The sequence below is a fragment of the Delphinus delphis genome, chromosome 3 (assembly GCF_949987515.2).
Source record: "Delphinus delphis chromosome 3, mDelDel1.2, whole genome shotgun sequence".
NCBI classification, from domain to species: Eukaryota; Metazoa; Chordata; class Mammalia; order Artiodactyla; family Delphinidae; genus Delphinus; species Delphinus delphis.
Window position 1 is genome coordinate 15,074,477 of NC_082685.1, and position 22,363 is coordinate 15,096,839.

General features: G+C 43.0%; 1 protein-coding gene across 1 annotated transcript in view; it reads right to left on the reverse strand.

The window, feature by feature from the left end:
- The window catches only part of LOC132421877 (cytochrome P450 4F2-like), a 68,361-nt gene that overhangs the window by 41,605 nt on the left and 4,393 nt on the right, over positions 1–22,363 (reverse strand). The window contains 3 exon segments of the mRNA XM_060006716.1: positions 20,243–20,364; positions 21,800–21,927; positions 22,020–22,085. Of these exon segments, the coding sequence (XP_059862699.1) occupies positions 20,243–20,364; positions 21,800–21,927; positions 22,020–22,085 (316 nt within the window).

A 22,363-nucleotide genomic window follows, 5' to 3' on the forward strand; every position in this document is an offset into this window, starting at 1 on the left:
GGGGATCCAGGCGGGTCTGAGAGGCTATGAACCTGGGGGGGGCGGGGGAAGGGGGTGGGGAGGGGGTGGATGTTGATGTGGTAGCTTGAGCTCCATCTTGGATCACAAGGTCAAGGATACTCTTTAGGGAAGGTGGAGCAGAGAGCTAGATGCCGTCAGGTTCAGATGACGCTGGATCCACCACTCCCTCCTATAGTGGTCACCATCCCAGTCTGCCATTTATTTACTAGCTGCTTGGCTTGGGGAAAATCATGTCTCTCTCTAAGCCTCAGTGCCTTTATTACATAATAGTAGCCACCTTATTGCGGGTTGTGGAGATTTATAAGCAAGCATTAGCAAAATGACTGACTCAGTATCTGGTAAGCATCAGTACTCAATAAGGGTTCATTTCTTCCCTACTTTTTGCATCACTTTCTCAAATTTAAAATGTCTTAAAGTTATAAAAGTTATATTTAAGTTTTGGGACGTGTGGAAACCTGCCGTTGAAGGTAACTGTCATTAGAAGATTCAGTAAATTCAAAATCTCCATAGTTACATCTGTTACATAGTTACAATGGGCTTTGATGTGAAGCTGGTCCGAAGCTAGGAACCGAAAAAAAATTTTTTTCCCTCGGAGAGGCATGACCCAGGACTTCATTTTCATCTAGGAAGTGGAGGTCAAGAAGGTCCACAATAGTGAGAGGAGGTGGAGGGGGCAGGAGTGGGGGGGGGGGGCCCACTTCCTTCAGCACCTGGGACAGCAGCTGCCTCAGGACTTGCCCCAATCAGGCTGTAGGAGGTCCTGGGATAGAGTCCTAGTCTCAGAGCCTTTCAGGGGCCAGAAGACTTACTGGTTGCAAAATTAGAAAGAAACACTGTAACATGAAATGAGGAAATATTTACTATATTCTAAGCTGAAAATCACATATGTTTTCCTTTGCCTTCAGAGTTCTTATTCAAAATGTTTTTCTTTTCCCCCAAATGATACCTTGCCATAGAAGAAAATACAAATAATAAAGAGTAAGAAATAAAAATCATATCCGTAATCCAAGCATGTCAAAGCAATCACTGTTCATATTCTCTCACATATACTGCCAAATTTTAATTTTATATGTAATTTTATACAAGTAAAAATTTTAATTTACATCTAAATGTATCACATTTACATATAATCTCCTTTTTAAAATTACTATTATACTGACTAACAAGCACATAGAAAGATACTCAACATCATTCGTCATTAGGGAAATGCAAATCAATGACACAGTGTGATATCACTTCACACCCACTAGGACGGCAAGAATATAAAACAATGGAAAATAACAAGGGTTGGTGAAGATGTGGGGTAATTGGAACCCTCATACACTGCTGGTGGGGATGGAAAATGGTGCAGCCACTGTGGGAAACAGCCTGGTGTTTCCTCAATGAATTAAACCTAGAATTACCATATGACCCTGCCATCCTGTGCCTAGGTATGCACCCAAAAGAATTGAAAGCAGGGTTTAAACAAAAAGTTGTACATGGCCCTTCATAGTGGCACCATCCACAATTGCCAAAAGTTGGATATTTGGGAAACAGTTCAAATATCTGTTAACAGATGAATGAATAAATAAAATGAGGTATATCCATAACAAGAAATATTATTGGGTCATAAAAAAGAAGTGAAGCACTCATGCATGCTACAACATGAATGAACTTTAAAAACATTATGGTAAGTGAAAGGAGTTGGACACAAAAGGTCGTATATTATATGATTCCATTTATATGAAATGTGCAGAATAGATACATCCATAGAGATAGATTCAGGAGCTGGAGGGTGGAGGGGGAAATAATGACTGCTAATGGGTACAGGTCTGCTTTGCAGGTGATGAAAATATTTTGGAACTAGATAGAGGAGAGGTGGTGGTTGCACACTGTTGTGAATGTACTGGATGCATGGAATCGATGCTTTAATGTTATGAATTTCAGGAATGAATGAATTTTATGTTATGTGAGTTTTATCTCAACATAAAAAATGTTATTTTATCTTACATTTTTCTTGTTAATCTGGGGTTTTCATATAATAATGTATTGTGGACGTCCTTCAACAGCATAAAATCATCTTGGGGGTCTTTAAAACCTTTGCGTTAAGTATTCAAGCCATTCTTTATTTTTGTAAATAGCATTATGTCAGGAAATCATTTAGTTTGTCTCACTTTGCAAGAATTCTCTTTATGCACCTTAATAAGCTTGAGATATCACAACCAATTACATATTGAGTTACTCTTAATCACATAACTTTTGGTGTAGAAATTTCATTTTTATAGCAATAGATACACATGCATTCATGTAAGGTGTGGGTGTCATTAAACACTTTTCATACAACACATAAGGCTTGATGACTCCACAGACACTGATTTTGGTCCTATTAACAGAAGTAGATCACTGAGGGGAGAAGGTTATGACACTTCAGCTCCCCCAGGTAAACACTGATTTCATCCTCACACCAATCTTATAGATTGGAGAGATTAACTCACTTGCTCAATGTCACTCAGTTGATGAGTGGTAGAGTGGGGGTAAGTTTGGTCAGCTTGGCTTCAGAATTCATGCCTTAGCTTCCAAGGAAGCAATTTTCAAGGTATCTCAGCCCCAGGTGCATCAGATCACCTGGAGAACAACTGCCGGATTACTAGAAGACACTCTTGGATGAGTGGTGCCTAACTTTTTAAATGTAGTGTTTTTGACGGGGGATTCATTCACTCATGTACAAAATAAGATGCTCAGTGAAAATACTTGTCCTCCATATGTCCTTTGTTTTCCCAGTTTTTTCACCTTTAGGTAAATACTTTTTGTATATCATTTCACAGTATATTTATGCAAATAATATATGTGCTTAGTTACCCTCAGCCTCATTTTAAAACTGTATGTAAATTTACAAAATTTACTAAAAGTAAAGTTAGCTCTATTTGGTGTACAGTTCTGAGATTTGAAATGTCTAGGGTTGTGTAACCACCACTACCATAGTCACCCTTGATAGTCAAAAACTTTTCACCCCACCTCCTGCCAAACACTGATCTATTCTCCATCCCTGTAGTCTGGCTTCTTTCACCTAATAACACATTTATGATTCATTCATGTTGCATGCATCAATACTTTGTCTTTTTATGGCTAAGTAATATTCCATAGTATGGTGAGCCACATTTTCTTCACCAGTTGGAGGACATGTGGATTGTTTTCAATGTTGTGCTGTCATGAATAAAGCTACTATGAATATTTGTGTACAACCGTTCACTGCTCTTGGAATGGGAGGGCTGGGTCATATTACATGTGTACGTTTAACATTAGAAGAAACAACCAAACTTTTTCCAAAGTGTGCCACTTAAAATTTTTAATTTCATTAAAATTCCCAGCTTTATTGAGATATAATTGACACATAACATTTCCGTGTAAGGTGTACAACACGTTGATTTAATACGTTTATAGCTTAGAAAGTGATGCTACATAGTATTAGCTACCACCTCTACCCCATCACATACTCACCATTTATTTTCTGCGGTCAGAACATTTAAGATCTACTCTTTCAGGAACATTCAAGTTTCTGACACAGTACCATTAGCTGTAGTCACCATACTGTACATTAGATCCCCAAACTTGTTAATCTTATAACTGGAAGTTTGTATTCTTTGACCAGTATCTCCCCATTTATCCAACCCCCAGTAACCATCACTCTACTCTGTTTCTTTGAGTTTGTCTTTTTTAGAATCCACATATAAGTAATATCATACAGTTCAGTTATCCCTCAGTATCTGCGAGGGATGGCGGGATTGGTTCCAGGACTCCCCGTAGATACCAATAATTGGGGATGCTCAAATCCCTCATATAAAATAGTGTAGCATTTTCATACAACCGACACATATCCTCCTGTATAATTTAAATCATCTCTAGATTACTTATAATGCCAAATACAATGTAAATGTAAATAGTTTCTGGTACACAGCAAATTCAAGTTTTGCTTTTTGGAATTTTTTGGACTTCCCCCTCCCCCGAATCTTTTTGACCTGGGATTTGTTGACTATGCAGATGCAGAACACGCAGATATGGAAGGCTGCCTGTATTTGTCTTTCTCTAACTTATTTCACTTAGCATAATGCTCTCAAGGTCCAACCACGTTGTCACAAACGAGCAGGTTTTCCTTCTTTCTCCTGGCTGAATAATATTCCATTGTGTGTGTGTGTGTGTGTGTGTGTGTGTGTGTGTGTGTATCACATCCTCTTCATCCATTCATCCACTGATAGACAGTTAGTTTGTTTACATATCTTGGCTATTGTGAATAATACTGCAATGAAGATGGGAGTGCAGATATCTCTGTGAGATCCTGATTTCAGTTTTGCTGGATCATACCGCAGTTTTATATTTAATTTTTTGAGGAATCTCCATACTGTTTTCCATAGGTGTCCGTGTCATTTAAAATTCCTATTGTTAATGTGTGAGAGTTCTGGTTGCTGCCCATACTCACGGGCACCTGGAAGTGTCAGTTTTTCCCCAACCATTCTTATGGGTGTGCAATGATATGTCCCTGTGATTTTAGTTTGCATTTCCTAATGACTAATAATGTTGAACAATTTTTCATGTGCCTATTGGCCATCCATATATCTTCTGTGGTAAAGCACCTGTTCACATCTTTTGCCCATTAATTTTCCTTGGATTGTTACCTTCCACTGTTGCATTTTACATACAAATCCTTTGTCAGATATGTGATTTGCAAGTTTTTTTTCCTAGTGTGTGGTTGGTCTTTATCTTAAATTTCTTTCACAGAGCAAAATTTTAAAATGTTTATAAAGTGAAGTTTATCCATTTTTTCATTTTATGATTATGCAGTTGGTGTTATATATAAGAACTCTCTGTTTAACCTAAGGCCACAAAGATTCTCTTCTATGTTTTCGTCTAAAAGTTTTACATTTTTACATTATTTATAGTTCTATGGTTCATATTAAATTAAATTTTGTATAAAATGTGAGGTACGGGATGACTTTTTTTTTTTTTTTTTTTGCATGTGGTTGTCGAATTTTTCCAGTGCTACTTACTGAGAAGACTATCCTTCGTACATTGACTTGCCCTGCAAGTTGTTAAAAAAAATTTCTGGACTCTGTATACTGTTCCATTGATTAATATGCCTTTGACCAGTATCACACTGTCATTATTACTACTGTTTTATACTATGTGTTGAAAGGGGTCTTGTAAATCCTTCAACTAAATTTTCCCTTTTCCGAAAAATTTTGCCACTGATAAATCCTTTGCATTTTCATGCACATTTTGTAATCAGCTTCTCTATTTCTGCAAAAGTCCTCCTGAGATTGTGATCTCATAGAATTGTAGACCGATTTGAATAGACTTAGCATCTTAACAATATCGACTCTTCTCCTCCATGAACATTGTATATCTCTCCATTAATTTGGGTCTTGTTGGATTTCTTTTATCAGTGTCTTGAAGTTTTCATCCAAGAAATCATGCACATATTTTGTTAGATTTATACCTGAGTATTTCACTTTTTCTGGTACATGATCCTTGAAAAAATGGTATTTGAAAACATTTTCCAATTGTTTATTACTAGTGTAGAGAAGGGTTGGCATGCATTTTCTGTAAAGACCCATATTGTAAATATTTCAGGCCTTACAGCCCTCCTCCTCTTCCTCTCCTTCTTTTGTAATTCTTTTAAAATATAAAACAATTCATTGCTTGTATATCTTAGAGAAACAGGGCACAGGCCAGACTTGGCCCATAGACCATAGTTTGCCACCCCCTGGAATATATAAATACAATTAATTTTTGTATATTAACCATGTATCCTGAAGTCTATTGGGTCATTCCCAATGGAATACAAATAACGCTGCTATTTCCTCCATCTTTGAAAAAAAATCCTTGCGCTTGATCCCACTTTCCCACCTGTTAACCCACAGTTTCTTTCCCCCACCATGAAGCTAACCCCTTCAAAGAGTTATCTATACTTGGGGTGTCAAATGTCTTTTCTCCCACTACAAATGGGCTTTGACCACTAAGGGCTGTGATGGTGAATGAATAAGGGACAGGGAGGAAGGGAGGCATGGACCCCATGGGTCCCCTGCTTAATTGTTAAGACACACCCAGGCCTGGTTCAGTCACTGGCTGTTGTGAGGTGTCCATTCCTCTTCTGAGTGTGTTGGAGGCTCCTTCTGCTAGAAGATTCGGAGACAACAAGCTCTAAGACATTCGGTCTCCATTAGTTCAATGTGTGTGTGTGACTATGTGACTGTGTGTGGGATTGTGTGTAAGTGTATGTGTGACTGTGAACACATATGTGTCATGGTGTGTGTATATGAGTGTATGCACGTAATTGTGTGCATGGTTACATGCATGCATATATTGTGCTTTGCACTCGTGTGTGTGCATGTGTGTGTAAAAGTGTGTATGTAGCTGCAAGCACACGTGGGTGTATGTAACTGTGTTTGTGTGTGTCTGTGTGTACACAGTGTGTATGTGTATGTGATTGTGTACGCAGTTGTGTGCATGTGTGGGTGAACGTGTGTGTATGTGTGTAAGGGTGTAAATGTATGTGTCTTGAAGTCACTGAACCACTGTAATGGTCTGCACCAGACTGTGTTCCTGAAAACAACTGCTGTGGGAGGCCTGTCCCCAGACCTCAGCCGTGCAGTGCAGGCAGGACATTCTGGAGAAATAATGCCTTTGGGAGCAGCTCTGACTAAGGACTTGTGGGTGTGTGTTCTCTGCTGTCCCCGAGAGGGACTGAGCCCCAGGTGCCACAGTGTGAGCTTTCTGGCTAAAGTACCCTTTACCTGCTGCCTTCCCTTCCCAGTCTCACTTCCACAGTGCCCTACTGGCATTTCCTGGGATTATTTCCAAGGAAATAATTTCCAAGGAATTTCCAAGGAAACAACTTGCAGTTGAATTCTTGCCTCAAGGTCACCTCCAAATAAAGTATTTGCACTTGAATCCTTGCATGAGGATCTACTTCCAGAGGATGCAAACTAAGACACACATAGGCTCGCTCCTCCAATCTCCAAGGGTCTGTTATTATTCCCTTTTTACAGAGGAGGAATGTGAGTCTCAGAGAGGGCAATTTACTTGCCCAAGGTCACACAGCTGGAGAGTGGCAAAGCTTAGCCTTGACCAGGAGCCCTCTGATCCCAAGCCAGTGCTTGCTCCTTTCTAAGGAGCCTCTTCCCTGCTAAGGGCAGAGGGAAAGAACAGGGGATGTTCATAGCCTGCAAGACAGCTGATGTGTGTGCCAGTAGGGGCTAAGGCTCATTGCTGGTGACTGTGTCCTCGTTCTGTCATAAAATAAGAGAAATAAGACAATTACTCATGCTTGGTGCTGACTGTGAGCTAGGGAGTATTGTAAGCACTTTACTCATTTTAATTTATTTGATTTTCACAACCCCCTTGTCATTACCCTCAATTTTCAGGTTAGAAAATTGAGGCACAGAAAAGTAAAGAGACATGCCCAAATTCACTCAGCTGGTGCTGATTTGAACCCTGGCACCTGGAGTCCTTGTTCTTAACCATGATGCCTTCTGCCTTCTACAGGTTGCATATATTGCATCCTGCCACCTCTCTGGCATGGCACTAAGCATGCAGTAGCATGGTACTATGCATAACACTAAAAATTTTTCCCTTTAAAAATATAATCTGTGGGACTTCCCTCGTGGTCCAGTGGTAAATAATCTGCCTAACAATTCAGGGGACTCGGGTTCAATCCCTGGGCAGTTAACTAAGATCCCACATGCCGTGGGGCAACTAAGCCCCCACATCGCAGCTACTGAGCTCACGCACCTCAACTAGAGAGCCTGCATGCCTCAAACTACAGAACCCACGTGCTCTGGAACCCACGTGCCACGGCTACAGAGCCCATGGGCCCTGGAGCCTGCGCACCACAACTAAAGAAGAGAAAAACCCCATGCCACAATTAGAGAGAAGCCCGAGTGCCACATAGAAGAGTCCATGTGCCTCAGCGAAGATCCCGCATGCAGCAACTAAGACCCGATGCAGCCAAAAATAAATTTAATTAATTAATAATAAAGAAATAAATCTAAAAAATATATAAATAATTTGTAATTACATAGATTAGTAATTATAATGAAAAATGTTTTGCAGGCTTCATCTAAGAAAAGGAAACAGTTGGGTAAATGTAGACATTTAGCAGAACCATTCTTCCTCCTACTCTGCCCTCCCATTCCAGGTGTTGGGTATAATTTTTCAATTTTTTTCTGTGCCTACACAAACATCAACACTCACATAACTGGATTGCTGAGGTGTCCCATCCCTTTGCAGAATGTAATAGTCGGGTCCTGGCAGAGACCTCAGATGGGCTACATGAGAGTGGCTTTAAGTAGGGGCCATTTACAAAGTATTGGCTGTGTAAATAAGGAATGTTGCCTGCCATCTAGTTCTACTAGGATTAAATCATTAGCCACTGCAGTTGCTAATTCAGGACAGAGACCAGGATGAGGAACTCTGCACATTGGGAAAACAGGCCTTTAGATAGTTTAGATATTTAGGAAAAATTTTATGAGCCTGAATTCTTGCATCCTCCCATACTTAGAAAAGTACTAAAATTATTAACTAAAAAATCTGTTCCTCATGACGACTAGCAGTAACCATCTACCATGCTGTATATTGGATTGCATGTACCCCTTAGCCAAAATCACATATATGCTGACCTCCTTCCTCACCTCTTTGGAGCAGTTCCTCAGAACTATCTGAGAGGCTGTCTCCTGGGCGACAGTCCTCAGTAATGTCCCTGAATAAAACTGAATCTCACTGCTCTGACGTTGTGCATTTTTTATTTCAGTTGACAGTGGGCCAAGGGAAACCATCAAGGCTAGTGTAGGCCCCTGGGGGCTAGCACCAGCTGAGAGCTGACACCACCCCCAGGCCAGGTAGTAGCTGTTCCTGGGACCCAGAGGGATTAGCTGAAGCTGAAAGCAGCAGTGGCCTTTGGCAGAGGATGGATGTCTGTCCTCTAATCCCCTCCGACTGCCTGCAGGTGCCTTCCACTGACCAAACATCATCTCCTTCTCTGACTCGGGCTGCAGGTAGGTGGCCAGACTCCTATTAAAACTGGGAAGAACAAACCTGACTCCACATTGGATCTAGGCCTTTGTCTCTAACCTTTGTGCTCTGTTGCCTGTGCTTAGTCGTGCTGGCTCTGCACCTTTGTAAAAGAATGTTGCCTTTAGCTGTTTTGCCAACAGTCTGCTTTCACTTTTAAGGTTCATTGGATTCGCTGGTAAAATAACCACTTGTCTCACACAAGTGAACAGCTTCAATCAAATCTTTAACAGGAGGAGCTTCAAGATGGCAGAAGAGTAAGACGCTGAGATCACCTTCCTCCCCACAAATACATCAGAAATACATCTACATGTGGAACAACTCCTACAGAACACCTACTGAACGCTGGCAGAAGACCTCAGACCTCCCAAAAGGCAAGAAACTCCCCACGTACCTAGGTAGTGCAAAAGAAAAAAAAAAGAAAAAACAGAGACAAAAGAATAGGGACAGGACCTGCCCCTCTGGGAGGGAGCTGTGAAGAAGGAAAGGTTTCCACACACTAAGCCCCTTTGCGGGCAGAGACTGCAGGTGGCGGAGGGGGGAAGCTTCGGAGCCGCGGAGGAGAGCACAGCAACTGGGGTGCGGAGGGCAAAGCGGAGAGATTCCCGCACAGAGGATCGGTGCCAACCGGCACTCACCAGCCCGAGAGGCTTGTTTGCTCATCCGCCGGGGCAAGCGGGGCCTAGAGTTGAGGCTTGGGCTTCGGTCGGATCGCAGGGAGAGGACTGGGGTTGGCGGCGTGAACACAGCCTGCAGGGGGTTAGTGCACCATGGCTAGCCGGGAGGGAGTCCGGGAAAAAGTGTGGAGCTGCCGAAGAGGCAAGAGACTTTTTCTTCCCTCTTTGTATCCTGGTGTGCGAGGACAGGGGATTAAGAGCGCTGCTTAAAGGAGCTCCGGAGAAGGGCGCCAGCCGCGGCTAAAAGCACGGACCCCAGAGACAGGCATGAGACGCTAAGGCTGCTGCTGCCGCCACCAAGAAGCCTGTGTGCAAACACAGGTCACTATGCACAGCCCCCTCCCTGGAGCCTGTGCTGCCCGCCACTGCCAGGGTCCTGTGATCCAGGGACAACTTTCCCGGGAGAACACACAGCACGCCTCAGGCTGGTGCAACGTCACGCCGGCCTCTGCCGCCGCAGGCTCGCCCCACACTCCATACCCCTCCATCCCCCTGGCCTGAGTGAGCCGGAGCCCCTGAATCAGCGGCTTCTTTAACCCCGTCCTGTCTGAGCGAAGAACAGACGCCCTCAGGCGACCTACACGCAGAGGCGGGGCCAGATCCAAAGCTGAACCTCAGGAACTGTGCAAACAAAGAAGAGAAAGGGAAATTTCTCCATGCACCCTCAGGAACAGCAGATTATATCCCCACAACCAACTTGAGGTACGCTGCATCTGTGGAATACCTGAATAGACAACGAATCAACCCAATTGAGGCGGTGGATCTGGAAGCAACTGTAGCCTTGGGGTTTGCTGTCTGTGACTGACTTGTTTCTGATTTTTATGTATATCTTAGTATAGTTTTTAGTGCTTGTTATCATTGGTGGATTTGTTTATTGGTTTGGTTGCTCTCTTCTTTGTTTTTATTAATTTTTTATTTTAATATTTTTTTATTTTTTAATTATCTAATTTTATTTATTTATTTTTTAATATTTTTCTTTCTTTCTTTTTTTCCTCCCTTTTCTTCTGAGCTGTGTGGTTCACCAGGTCTTGGTGCTCTAGCCTGGTGCCAGGCCTGAACGTCTGAGGTGGGAGAGCCGAGTTCGGGACTTTGGACCACCAGAGACCTCCCTACCCCACGTAATATCAATCGGCAAGAGCTCTCCAGAGATCTCCGTCTCAACGTTAAGACCCAGCTCCACCCAACGGCCAGCAAACTCCAGTGCTAGACGCCACATGCCAAACAGTTAGCAAGGCAGAACACAACACCACCCATTAGCAGAGAGGCTGCCTAAAACCATAATAAGTTCACAGACACCCCAAAACACACCACCGGACACAGCCCTGCCCACCAGAAAGACAAGATCCAGCCCCACCCACCAGAACACAGGCACCAGTCCCCTCCACCAGGAAGCCTACACAAGCCACTGAACCAATCTCACCCACTGGGGGCAGACACCAAAAACAACGGGAACTATGAACCTGCAGCCTGCAAAAAGGAGACCCCAAACACAGTAAGTTAAGCAAAATGAGAAGACAGAGCAATATGCATCAGATGAAGGAGCAAGGTAAAACCCACCAGACCAAACAAATGAAGAGGAAATAGGCAGTCTACCTGAAAAAGAATTCAAAGTAATGATAGTAAAGATGATCCAAAATCTTGGACAAAGAATAGAGAAAATATAAGAAACGTTTAACAAGAAACTAGAAGAATTAAAGAGCAAACAAACAATGATGAACAACACAATAAATGAAATTAAAAATTCTCTAGAAGGACTCAATAGCCGAATAACTGAGGCAGAAGAACAGAAAAGTGACCTGGAAGATACAATAGTGGAAATAACTACCACAGAGGAAAATAAAGAAGAAAGAATGAAAGGAATTGAGGACAGTCTCAGAGACCTCTGAGACAACGTTATATGCACCAACATTTGAATTATAGGGGTCCCAGAAGAGGAAGAGAAAAAGAAATGGTCTAAGAATATATTTGAACAGATTATGGTTGAAAACTTCCCTAATATGGGAAAGGAAATAGTCAGTCAAGTCCAGGAAGCACAGAGAGTCCCATACAGGATAAATCTAAGGAGAAATATGCCAAGACACATATTAATCAAACTATCAGAAATTAAATACAAAGAAATAAATTAAAAGCAGCAAGGGAAAAACAACAAATAACATACAAGGGAATCCCCATAAAGTTAACAGCTGATCTTTCAGCAAAAACTCTGCAAACCAGAGGCGAGTGGCAGGACATATTTACAGTGATGAAAGGGAAAAACCTACAATCAAGATTACTCTACCAAGCAAGGATCTCATTCAGATTCAATGGAGAAATTAAAACCTTTACAGAAAAACAAAAGTTAAAAGAATACAGCACCACAAAACCAGCTTTACAGCAAAGGATAAAGAAACTTCTCTAGGCAGGAAACACAAGAGCAGGAAAAGATCTACAAAAACAAACCCAAAACAATCAAGAAAATGGTAATAGAAACATACTTATCAATAATTACCTTAAATGTAAATGGATTTAATGCTCCAACAAAAAGACATAGACTGGCTGAATGGATAAAAAATCAAGACCCGTATATATGCTGTCTACAAGAGACCCACTTCAGACCTAGGGACACATACAGACTGAAAGTGAGGGGATGGAAAAAGATATTCCATGTAAATGGAAATCAAAATAAAGCTGGAGTAGCAATACTCATATCAGAAAAAATAGACTAAAATAAAGACTATTACAAGGCACAAAGAAGGATACTACATAATGATCAAGAGATTAATCCAAGAAGAAAATATAAGCATTGTAAATATTTATGCACCCAACGTAGGAGCACCTCAATACATAGGGCAAATGCTAACAGCCATAAAAAGGGAAATTGACAGTAATGCAATAATAGTAGGAGACTTTCACACCCCACTTTCACCAATGGACAGATCATCCAAAATGAAAATAAATAAGGAAACACAAGCTTTAAAAGACACTTTAAACCAGATAGACTTAATTGATATGTATAGCACATTCCATCCAAAAACAACAGAATACACTTTCTTCTCAAGTGCTCATGGAACATTCTCCAAGATAGATCATATCTGGGTCACAAATCAAACCACGGTAAATTTAAGAAAATTGAAATCATATCAAGTATCTTTTCCAACCACAATGCTATAACACTAGATATCAATTACAGGAAAAGATCTGTAAAAGAGACAAACCCATGGAGGCTAAACAATATGCTACTAAATAACCAAGAGATAACTGAAAAAATCAAAGAGGAAATCAAAAAATACCTAGAAGTAAATAACAAAGAAAATATGACGACCCAAAACCTATGGGATGCAGCAAAAGCAGTTCTAAGAGGGAAGTTTATAGCAATGCAGTCCTACCTCAAGAAAGAGAAACATCTCAGATAGACAACCTAACCTTAGACCTAAAGCAATTAGAGAAAGAAGAACAGAAAAGCAAACAAACAAAAAAAAAAATACAAAAGTTAGAAGGAAATAAATCATAAAGATCAGATCAGAAATAAATGAAAAAGAAGTGAAGGAAATGATAGCAAAGATCAATAAAACCAAAAGCTGGTTCTTTGAGAAGATAAACAAAGTTGATAAACTATTAGCCAGACTCATCAAGAAGAAAAAAGAGAAGACTCAAATCAATAGAATTAGAAATGAAAAAGGAGAAGTAACAACTGACATGCAGAAATACAAAGGATCACAACAGATTACTACAAGCAACTATACGCCAATCAAATGGACAACCTGGGAGAAATGGCCAAATTCTTAGAAAAACACAACCTTTCAGGACTGAACCAAGAAGAAAGAGAAAATATATACAGACCAATCACAAGCACTGAAATTGAAACTGTGATTTTAAAACTTCCAACAAACAAAAGCCCAGGACCAGATGGCTTCACAGATGAATTCTATCAAATATTTAAAGAGCTAACACCTTCTCAAACTCTTCCAAAATATAGCAGAGGGAGGAGCACTCCCAAACTCATTCTACGAAGTCACCATCACCCTGATACCAAAACCAGACAAGGATGTCACCAAAAAAAGAAAACTACAGGCCAATATCACTGATGAACATAGAGGCAAAAATCCTCCACAAAATACTAGCAAACAGAATCCAACAGTACTTTAAGAGGATCATACACCATGATCGAGTGGGGTTTATCCCAGGAATGCAAGGATTCTTCACTATACACAAATCAATCACTGTGATAAACCATATTAACAAGTTGAAGAGGAAAAAACATATGATCATCTCAATAGATGCAGAAAAAGCTTTTGACAAATTTCAACACCCATTTATGATAAAAACTCTTCAGAAAGTAGGCACAGAGGGAACATACCTCAACATAATAAGGACCATATATGACAAACCCACAGCCAACATCGTTCTTAATGGTGAAACACTGAAACCATTTCCACTAAGGTCAGGAACAAGCCAAGGTTGTCCACTCTCACCACTGTTGTTCAACATAGTTTTGGACGTTTTAGCCACAGCAATCAGAGAGGAAGAAGAAACAAAAGGAATCCAAATTGGAATAGGAGAAGTAAAACTGTCACTGTTGGCAGATGACATGATACTATACATAGAGAATCCTAAAGATGCTACCGGAAAACTACTAGAGCTAATCAATGAATTTGGTAAAGTAGCAGGATACAAAATTAATGCACAGAAGTCTCTTGCATTCCTATACACTAATGTTTAAAAATCTGACAAAGAGGGCTTCCCTGGTGGCGCAGTGGTTGAGAGTCCGCCTGCTGATTCAGGGGACACGGTTCGTGCCCCGGTCCGGGAAGATCCCACGTGCCGCGGAGCGGCTGGGCCCGTGAGCCATGGCCGCTGAGCCTGTGCGTCCGGAGCCTGTGCGTCCGGAGCCTGTGCTCCGCAATGGGAGAAGCCACAACAGTGAGAGGCCCGCGTACCGCAAAAAATAAATAAATAAATAAATAAATCCAGAAGAGGAAAACAAGCAAGAGTTTTACTTTGTTTTGGCTGTTCCTCGCGGCTTGCAGGGTCTCAGTTCCGCGACCAGGGATTGAACCTGGGCCCTCACTCGGGCCCTCAGCAATGAAAGCACAGAATCGTAACCACTGGACCACCAAAGTTCGGAGTCCTAACCATTGGACCGCCAGGCAATTCCCAAGAGTTTTATGTTGTAGTCTTAGAGTATGAAAGGCTTTTTCCTAGCACAATTTAGAAAACACACACACACACACACACACACACACACACACACACAGAAGCTGTAAAAAAAAAATTAATGAATCTGACTACAAATAAATAAATGAAAACCAAATAAGTCAAAAGATGATCTGGGGAAAAATTCTTGCATAACTGAAAAAGACTAATTTTCTTTATATTTAAAAAGTTCTTGGATAAACAACAAGGTCCTACTGTATAGCACAGGGAACTATATCCAATCTCCTGGGATAAAGCATAATGGAAAATATTTTTAAAAGAATGTATATATGTGTAAAACTGAGTCACTTTGCTGTACAGCAGAGATTGGTACAACGTTGTAAATCAACTATACTTCAGTTTTTTAAAAAAGTTCTTATAGGGACTTCCCTGGTGGTCCAGTGGTTAAGACTCTGCCCTTCCAATGCAGGGGACACGGATTCAATCTCCGGTCGGGGAACTAAGATCCCACATGCGGCGCCACTCAAAATAAATAAATAAATAAATAGGAAAAAAAACGTTCTTATGAACCAGTAAAGAAAAAACTCAAAGTGAAGAGGGCAAACTATGCAAACTGACCCTCCACAGAAAAAGAAATATGCAGGGTTGGTCAAATGTGATAACAGCGCTCAACTTTACACATATTTGAAGTGATGTTCACTAAAATAACAAAGTATTGGGGCTTCCCTGGTGGCGCAGTGGTTGAGAGTCCGCCTGCCGATGCAGGGGACACGGGTTCGTGCCCTGGTCCGGGAAGATCCCACATGCCGCGGAGCGGCTAGGCCCGTGAGGCATGGCCGCTGAGCCTGCGTGTCCGGAGCCTGTGCTCCGCACCGGGAGAGGCCACAACAGTGAGAGGCCCGCGTACCAAAAAACAAACAAACAAACAAAATAAAACAAAGTATTATATTTCACCTAACAGAAAGCAAAATTTTAAGTTTTATGATGCACACTATCAGTGAGGATACAAGGAAATTGGCACTCTCAAAATCTGTAGGAGTGAATTTGCCAAGAACTATTAAATTGCAAAACTCAAATGGTCTTTGATCCAGCAACACCACTTCTAGGAATTTGTCCTAGAGACATGTCCACACATAGAAGCAAAATGGATGTTCACTACGTCATGTTTATTATAGCAAAAGGCTAGAAAACTATACACATGTCCATTGATGAGGGAATGTTTAAATAAATTATGGTACATTCATGTGGTGGAATACTATACAACGATGGAAAAGGTGAATATAGGGATCAACTAGTCCTATCACACCATGCAGGGTAAATCAGTACAGAGACACCAAAAGGCAATTTGGCAATATCTGTTCTAATTGAAAATGTTTACATAAATGTCCCCAGCAGAAGCAGCCTGCCTTAAGCAATGCTATGCAGCACTCAGAGAGAAGGAATCTAAGGCACATTATTGAGTGAAAAGAACAAGTGACCAAATGTGTGTGTATGTGTATTTATGTTAAACTGTAATAACTTAATCTTATGCAGGATGTTTCATTTTGTGCAAAGAAAAAAAAACCTATTCTCATTATTGAGTTTGCAATTCAAATTTAATTTTCCAAAACTTAAAAAGAAAAGAAAGGATCTTGAAGTTATATTGTCAATGTGCATGCCTGAATGCTCTGTATATACTCTCGGTTGTAGAGAGACAAGACAGAATGGATGATTAAGGTGAGAGGGACTGTGAACAGATAAATGTAGGAATAGACTGAACAACGTCTGGAAGGACACAGGAAACCATTGAAGGAAGGGATGGGATTGGGACGCTGGCATATGACAGAGGTTTATGTGAGGTGATGGATGTGTTAACTACCCTTATTGTAATCATTTTGCAATATATACGTATATCAAACCATCATGTTGTACACCTTAAACTTACATAATGCTATACATCAATTATATCTCAGTTAAGCTGGTGGGGGGAGTTGATGGGAGGTTTATATTCATTGTAAACCCCTCCGTGCTGTTTGGATTTTAACCAAGTGCATAATTTTTTTTGAAGTTGGGAGAAGCACAAAAACACTTTTCTACCTCACAGGACTGCTGTGCTGAGCAAAGCCTTGCAGTTGAGGAGGACACAACTTCCAAAACGTTTGTCCAGCCCAGTACTTCCTCGTCATCCTTCAGTCCTTGGCCCAGAATCTACCCCTGGACCCCCAGACTGCAGTTCATCCCCTCCAGTTTGCCCCTGTAGCTGCAAAGAGTTATTTCTAATACTCATATCTGACCTGACCATCCCCTGCTCAAACATCTCCCATGGCTCCCCATTGCCCTCCTACTTCAGTCATGGATCTCCCTTCAAGAAAGGACTTGCGGTACAGCTGCAAGGAGAGCTATTAGCTGATAGCCTCCAGCTACAGGGTCTCTGGGCTCTGCTGTAGCGTTCAAGCCAAGTCCACACTTTGCTGGGCAGCCCACAGCCAATGACTGAGCACGGTGGGCCACTGCTGCCTGACCGTTTCTGCCCAATGTGACACTCCCCTAATGGCAGCATTGCTACCCATTTTTATCTTTTATCCAATATTGGCTTACCAAAGTACGTGAACTGACACCTTTGAAAACTCTTAACATGGTATCCAAAGCATTCCAAGAAGGGCTTCCATTACTAGCTCCAGCCTTACTGGGTGCCCCTCTGTTCCTCACACTGTATATTTCCCAAGGACCCAGCCACCTTTACCTCCTCCCAAACATTCCAGGCCCACTTCTGCATGCTTCCATCCTGGCCTTTGCACAAGCTATCCCCTTGGCTTTGGCACTGTCCACTACACACACCCAGAGTGGTGAATTCATATTCACTTTTTTACTAGCAAGCCTCATCTCCTTTCCTCTGTGCCCCAGCCTTGCCCATGTAGGATTCCAATGGGACTAGACACTGAGTTGGGTAAGGGCAGGTGGTGTAGACATGTTTACTGAACAAAAAGATGGATGACTTTTTTACCCCCAAAGATCTCTTGGGAATCCCTGGAATAGACTATTAAGTGGGAATTAGAGAAAAGAGCAAAAATTAAGGGAAATGAGGGTCTTTGGGGGAAGACCAAAGGCAGAAAAGCAAGAGAGGGGAAAAGAATTTCATATACTAAACATGTATTGGGTGGCATCTGTTCTACACATATTGTCACAATACTCCAAGTAGCCCTGTAGGGGAGAGATTCCCCACCCCACCCCCAATTTATAGAGGAGAAAAATGGTATTCAGATAAGGGAATTGGTTTTATTAAAGTCACATAACAAGTTAGTGGGGCATTAATGTGAACACTCAGATCTTTGTGTCCCAAAAGACTACAAACTTTCACCTGCTATTCAGACTGGGTATCAGACCCTGCCTCTGGGCTCTGCTCCTATTCCCACTAAGCAATAATGACAGAATCAACAAAAAAATCTTTCTACTATCCCAGCTGGGGAGCAGAGACAATGAGAAGGGTTCAGGAACAGACCATGAGGACCTGCACCCACCATTCAATTTCTTTAGGCTCACGGTCCCTCAGGAGCTCTCACACCTCCTGCTGGCAGCGTTCCTGGTATTCTGGGTACTTTGCAAGGTTGTACAGGACCCAAGAGAGGCCACTGGCTGTGGTGTCATGGCCTGAGGGTCAGCCAGACAGGCTTGGGTCTCTGGGCTACTTCAGCACCAGAGGGTGGACAGCACCATGTTAAGCCCCGCCCCCCCCACCGCCACCACCCCCCACAAAGACGATGGGAAGGATGGGCAAGATGGGATGATCCAGGGCCCAGCTGCCAAGTCCCTGGGATGAAGAGACCCCTGCCTATTCTGTAGTCCCACACTGGGACCCTCACCTTCAAACATGAAGGTGTCAGCCTCAGCTCAGGTGTCCTCATCTGACAGTTCTTTCCCATCTTCATCCTGGAGAGAAAGCAAGATCCTCCAAATCACACCAGTTCTGGGGACACCTGAGCCTAACCTGAGATAGTCCCTGAGCTCCAGCGTCCAAGCAGGATTCTTCCCTTTTCATCTCCAGAGCCCACCCCACAGGACTCCTCCCTAGTCTCCTGCCTCCTGTTTACTCCTTCCAGATAGCCTTCTACACAGTCACATCTAAAACTTCTCTCTGACCTGTCCCTCCCTTCCTCAAGCACCTTCTATGACTCCCTAGCACTCTCTGGATCAAGTCCAAGTTCTTTGACCTGACATTTGAAAACAAGGTCCAGCCTATCTCTTGAATTTAGATCCCAGAGAAGCGTACCTTGGCCAGCAGGAGCACATCAATGAAGTCCAAAGTCTCGGCCTTAGCCTTGGCCTTGAGGAAGTCTTGGGAACCCTGACTAATGAGGGTGCAATGCCGCTCCTGATGACAGCCTCTGTGAAGTCGTGCACCAGGTCGCAAGCCCCATGGAAGTGCTGCACATCGCGGGTGAGGTAGTACAGGAGGTCCATATGCAGGAAGATCTACTCGGTCCATTTCATCACAAGGGCACTGAGCTCCAAGATGGCAGCAATATATTCGCTGGGTTTCCTACAGGGTCAGACCAGAGAGAGCCTTAAGAAGCAGTATTGTGTATCTGTGGGCCATCTGTTCTTAGAGACTGTTTCCTGATAGGAAGTCTTGGGAACCCTGATAGGAGGAAGCTCCTGGTTTCTAGGCTTCACATATTTTAAGCTGCTGCCTCCCTTCATGATCTCATACTGCAGGAGCACGTCCAGTCAGTAACCCAGGACCACATCCCATCCAGAAAAGAATGCCCTTCAGTCATGTTTCTCTCTCTGCCTCCCATCTCTGTGAACTGCCTCATGTCCTAGATCTCAGAGCAGAGCTTGGGAATCATGCTCATCTCTCCACTCTCCCACACAACATCTAGACCTGCCATTCTTTCTCAGTTTCCCCCAAATCTGCCACATTTTCTCCACCAAGCTCAAGTTTCCTCCCCTCTGTGGTCTTCTCACATCCTGTGTCTACACAACAATCAGTCTTCTCTCAAGTCGGATGTTCAAGCTCAGCTTTGACCACAACTCTCATCTGGTCAAAGACCTTCTGTGGCTTCCTGGAAACATCAGGGTAAAGTCCATATCCTCTTTGTCTGACTTCAGAATGTCCTTAAGATATAACTGCCCACTCCTCCAACCTCATACCCAAGGCGTCTCCTCACTGTTACACATGTTCTGCTCATCCTAGCCTCCTGGTCTTTATCAAACAGTTCTACCTACCTGAAAGGATAGCTCCTTTGCTTTCCCTTTCCCTGTCCTTCAATGTCCAGCTCTGACACACCTCCTCCAGGAAGGCCCTTCTGATTTCCCTGGTCAGTCCTCCCTCCCCCATCTACTCCCTTGGGTCTCTGGCTCATGTTCCCAGGCCCAGGGCTGAGACTTACTCCTGGCAATTGCTGTCGAAACTGAAGACACATTTCTGCAGACTGTCCAGGGTCATGAGACTGATGTGTTCAAACATGTCCATATGAGTGCTGCCCTCTGAAGCCAGGCACTGCCACTTGGCCTGGACAGAGAAGAGGGCAGAGCTGGGGCTGAGACTTCCCCCTCCTGAGCCCCTCCCCAATCTCAACCACCTGGATGGACTCCCCCAGACCTGGCCTCTTGGTCCTCTGCCCCAAGCACCTATCTCCAGGGAAGACAAGGCTTGAGTGGGAGTGGAAGCTGTTACTATCAAGACAAGAAGACCCCACAGCTGGTAGTCAGGAGACCTGGTTTCAAGGTCCAGCTCTGCCTCTTATGTTCTGTGTGCCCTTGGTCAACTCATTGCTTTCCATTTGGCTTTTCCAAATGGAAATTTGGAATTCCAAATTCCAAGTGTCAAATTTTAGTAGCAGTTAAGATGACCTGCTTTGGTGTTGGACAAACGAAGTTAGAATTCCTGCCCCACCACGTACAACTCACTTACTAATGAGCAATCTTGGGCAATTTCCCTAACCTCTCTGACCTTCCATTTCATCATCCTTAATATGGCCATGACAATCATCTCTACCTCATAGGATTGTGAAAATAAATTAGACAACACATGCCATGGACTTGGCCCACAATTTCTGATATACAGTAAGTGTTAAATAATTGTTAACTACCATCATCATCTTTATCATTATCATAGTGGTAGACAATTGCAAAAATGTCCCCAATTCTTTATCCCTCCCTTTACCCTCAGTCTTTGCAGTGAGATTTTTCAGCTCTTCCATTAGGAGGTGGAACCTGTTTCTCTTGAATCTGAGCTGAGCTAGGACTTGCTTTGGTCAACAGGAGGTGGAAACTATCGTGTGCTAGTTCTGACACCAGGCTTCAAGAGGTACTGCATGTTTCTGCTCATTCTCTTGGAGCCCAGCCTCCACCACGTAGTCAAGCCCAGGCTAGCCTACCGGAAGATGAGAGACAAATACAGGAGTCCATTGTCCCACCAAGGCCATCCTAAACCAGCCGAGAGCTACCCGAGCCCCAAACATGTGCCAAAGCTGAACCTGGATCAGCAGAGCTGTCTTCGGAACCTACCCATGACCACGAACACATGAATAATTCCAGCTAGGATGAGAAGAATGACTCAACTGACCCATCATCTCATGAACAATAACAAACACTAATTCTTTCGAGTCCGTGAGTTTTAAGGTGGCACCTAATGCAGAAAGAACTACTATGCAATCTTCATCATTTCTGTCCTGAATTTACAGAGCCTCCACGAAGCAGACTAGAAACTAAAGCCTTCTGAGCACCTACTATGTGCCAGGAACACGATTGCACGACATCATCTTGATGACTCTTTAAGAAGGGATTATTATCCCGATTTTACAGATGAGGAAACTGAGGCTTGGAGAGGAAAATCAGTGACCCCCAAAGCCATCCAGCAGGGCCAGGATTCCAGACCATATGTGTGTAAGCCCACTCCCCTTTTCCTAGGGCTCCAGCTGGGACCCGGAGTTCAAGAAACTCACATGCATCATGTCTGCACTCTTGATGAAAATCTTCATATACGGCTTCAAAATCTTGAAGTGGAAGGCAGGTGTCGGCAGGCATCGATGGTGGTTCCACCTTTCACCGGCACTCAGCAGGAGCCCATCCCCTAGCAGAGGCAGCCATGAGGAGTGAGCAAGGGCGGCACCTTCCCCTGGGCCCCCAAGGTTGTCCTCACCCCCTTCACTCACAGTTACTCACCCAGCCAGGGATTCAGGAAGATGTAGAAAAACATATCCTTGGGTTTGATGGTGGCTGACATGAGAGCTAGAACATGGAGAGGGGGAGGGAAGGACTTTTGGTGGGGGCTGGAGGCTCCCAGGGAGGGGTCTACATTTCTCCTCCAAGCCCAGTATAGCTTGGAATGGGACAATGAACAGAGGAACAGGGAGGAAGGGGGAGGTGGGGGGGACCAGACAAGGCTGTAGCACAGAGTAGAGCAAAGGCAGACCCCAAAGACACAACCCTATATGCTTAGACACACCCCAACATGACACAACATGTCCCAGCATGCCTTGACATGGCTCCTACATGTCTAACATGTG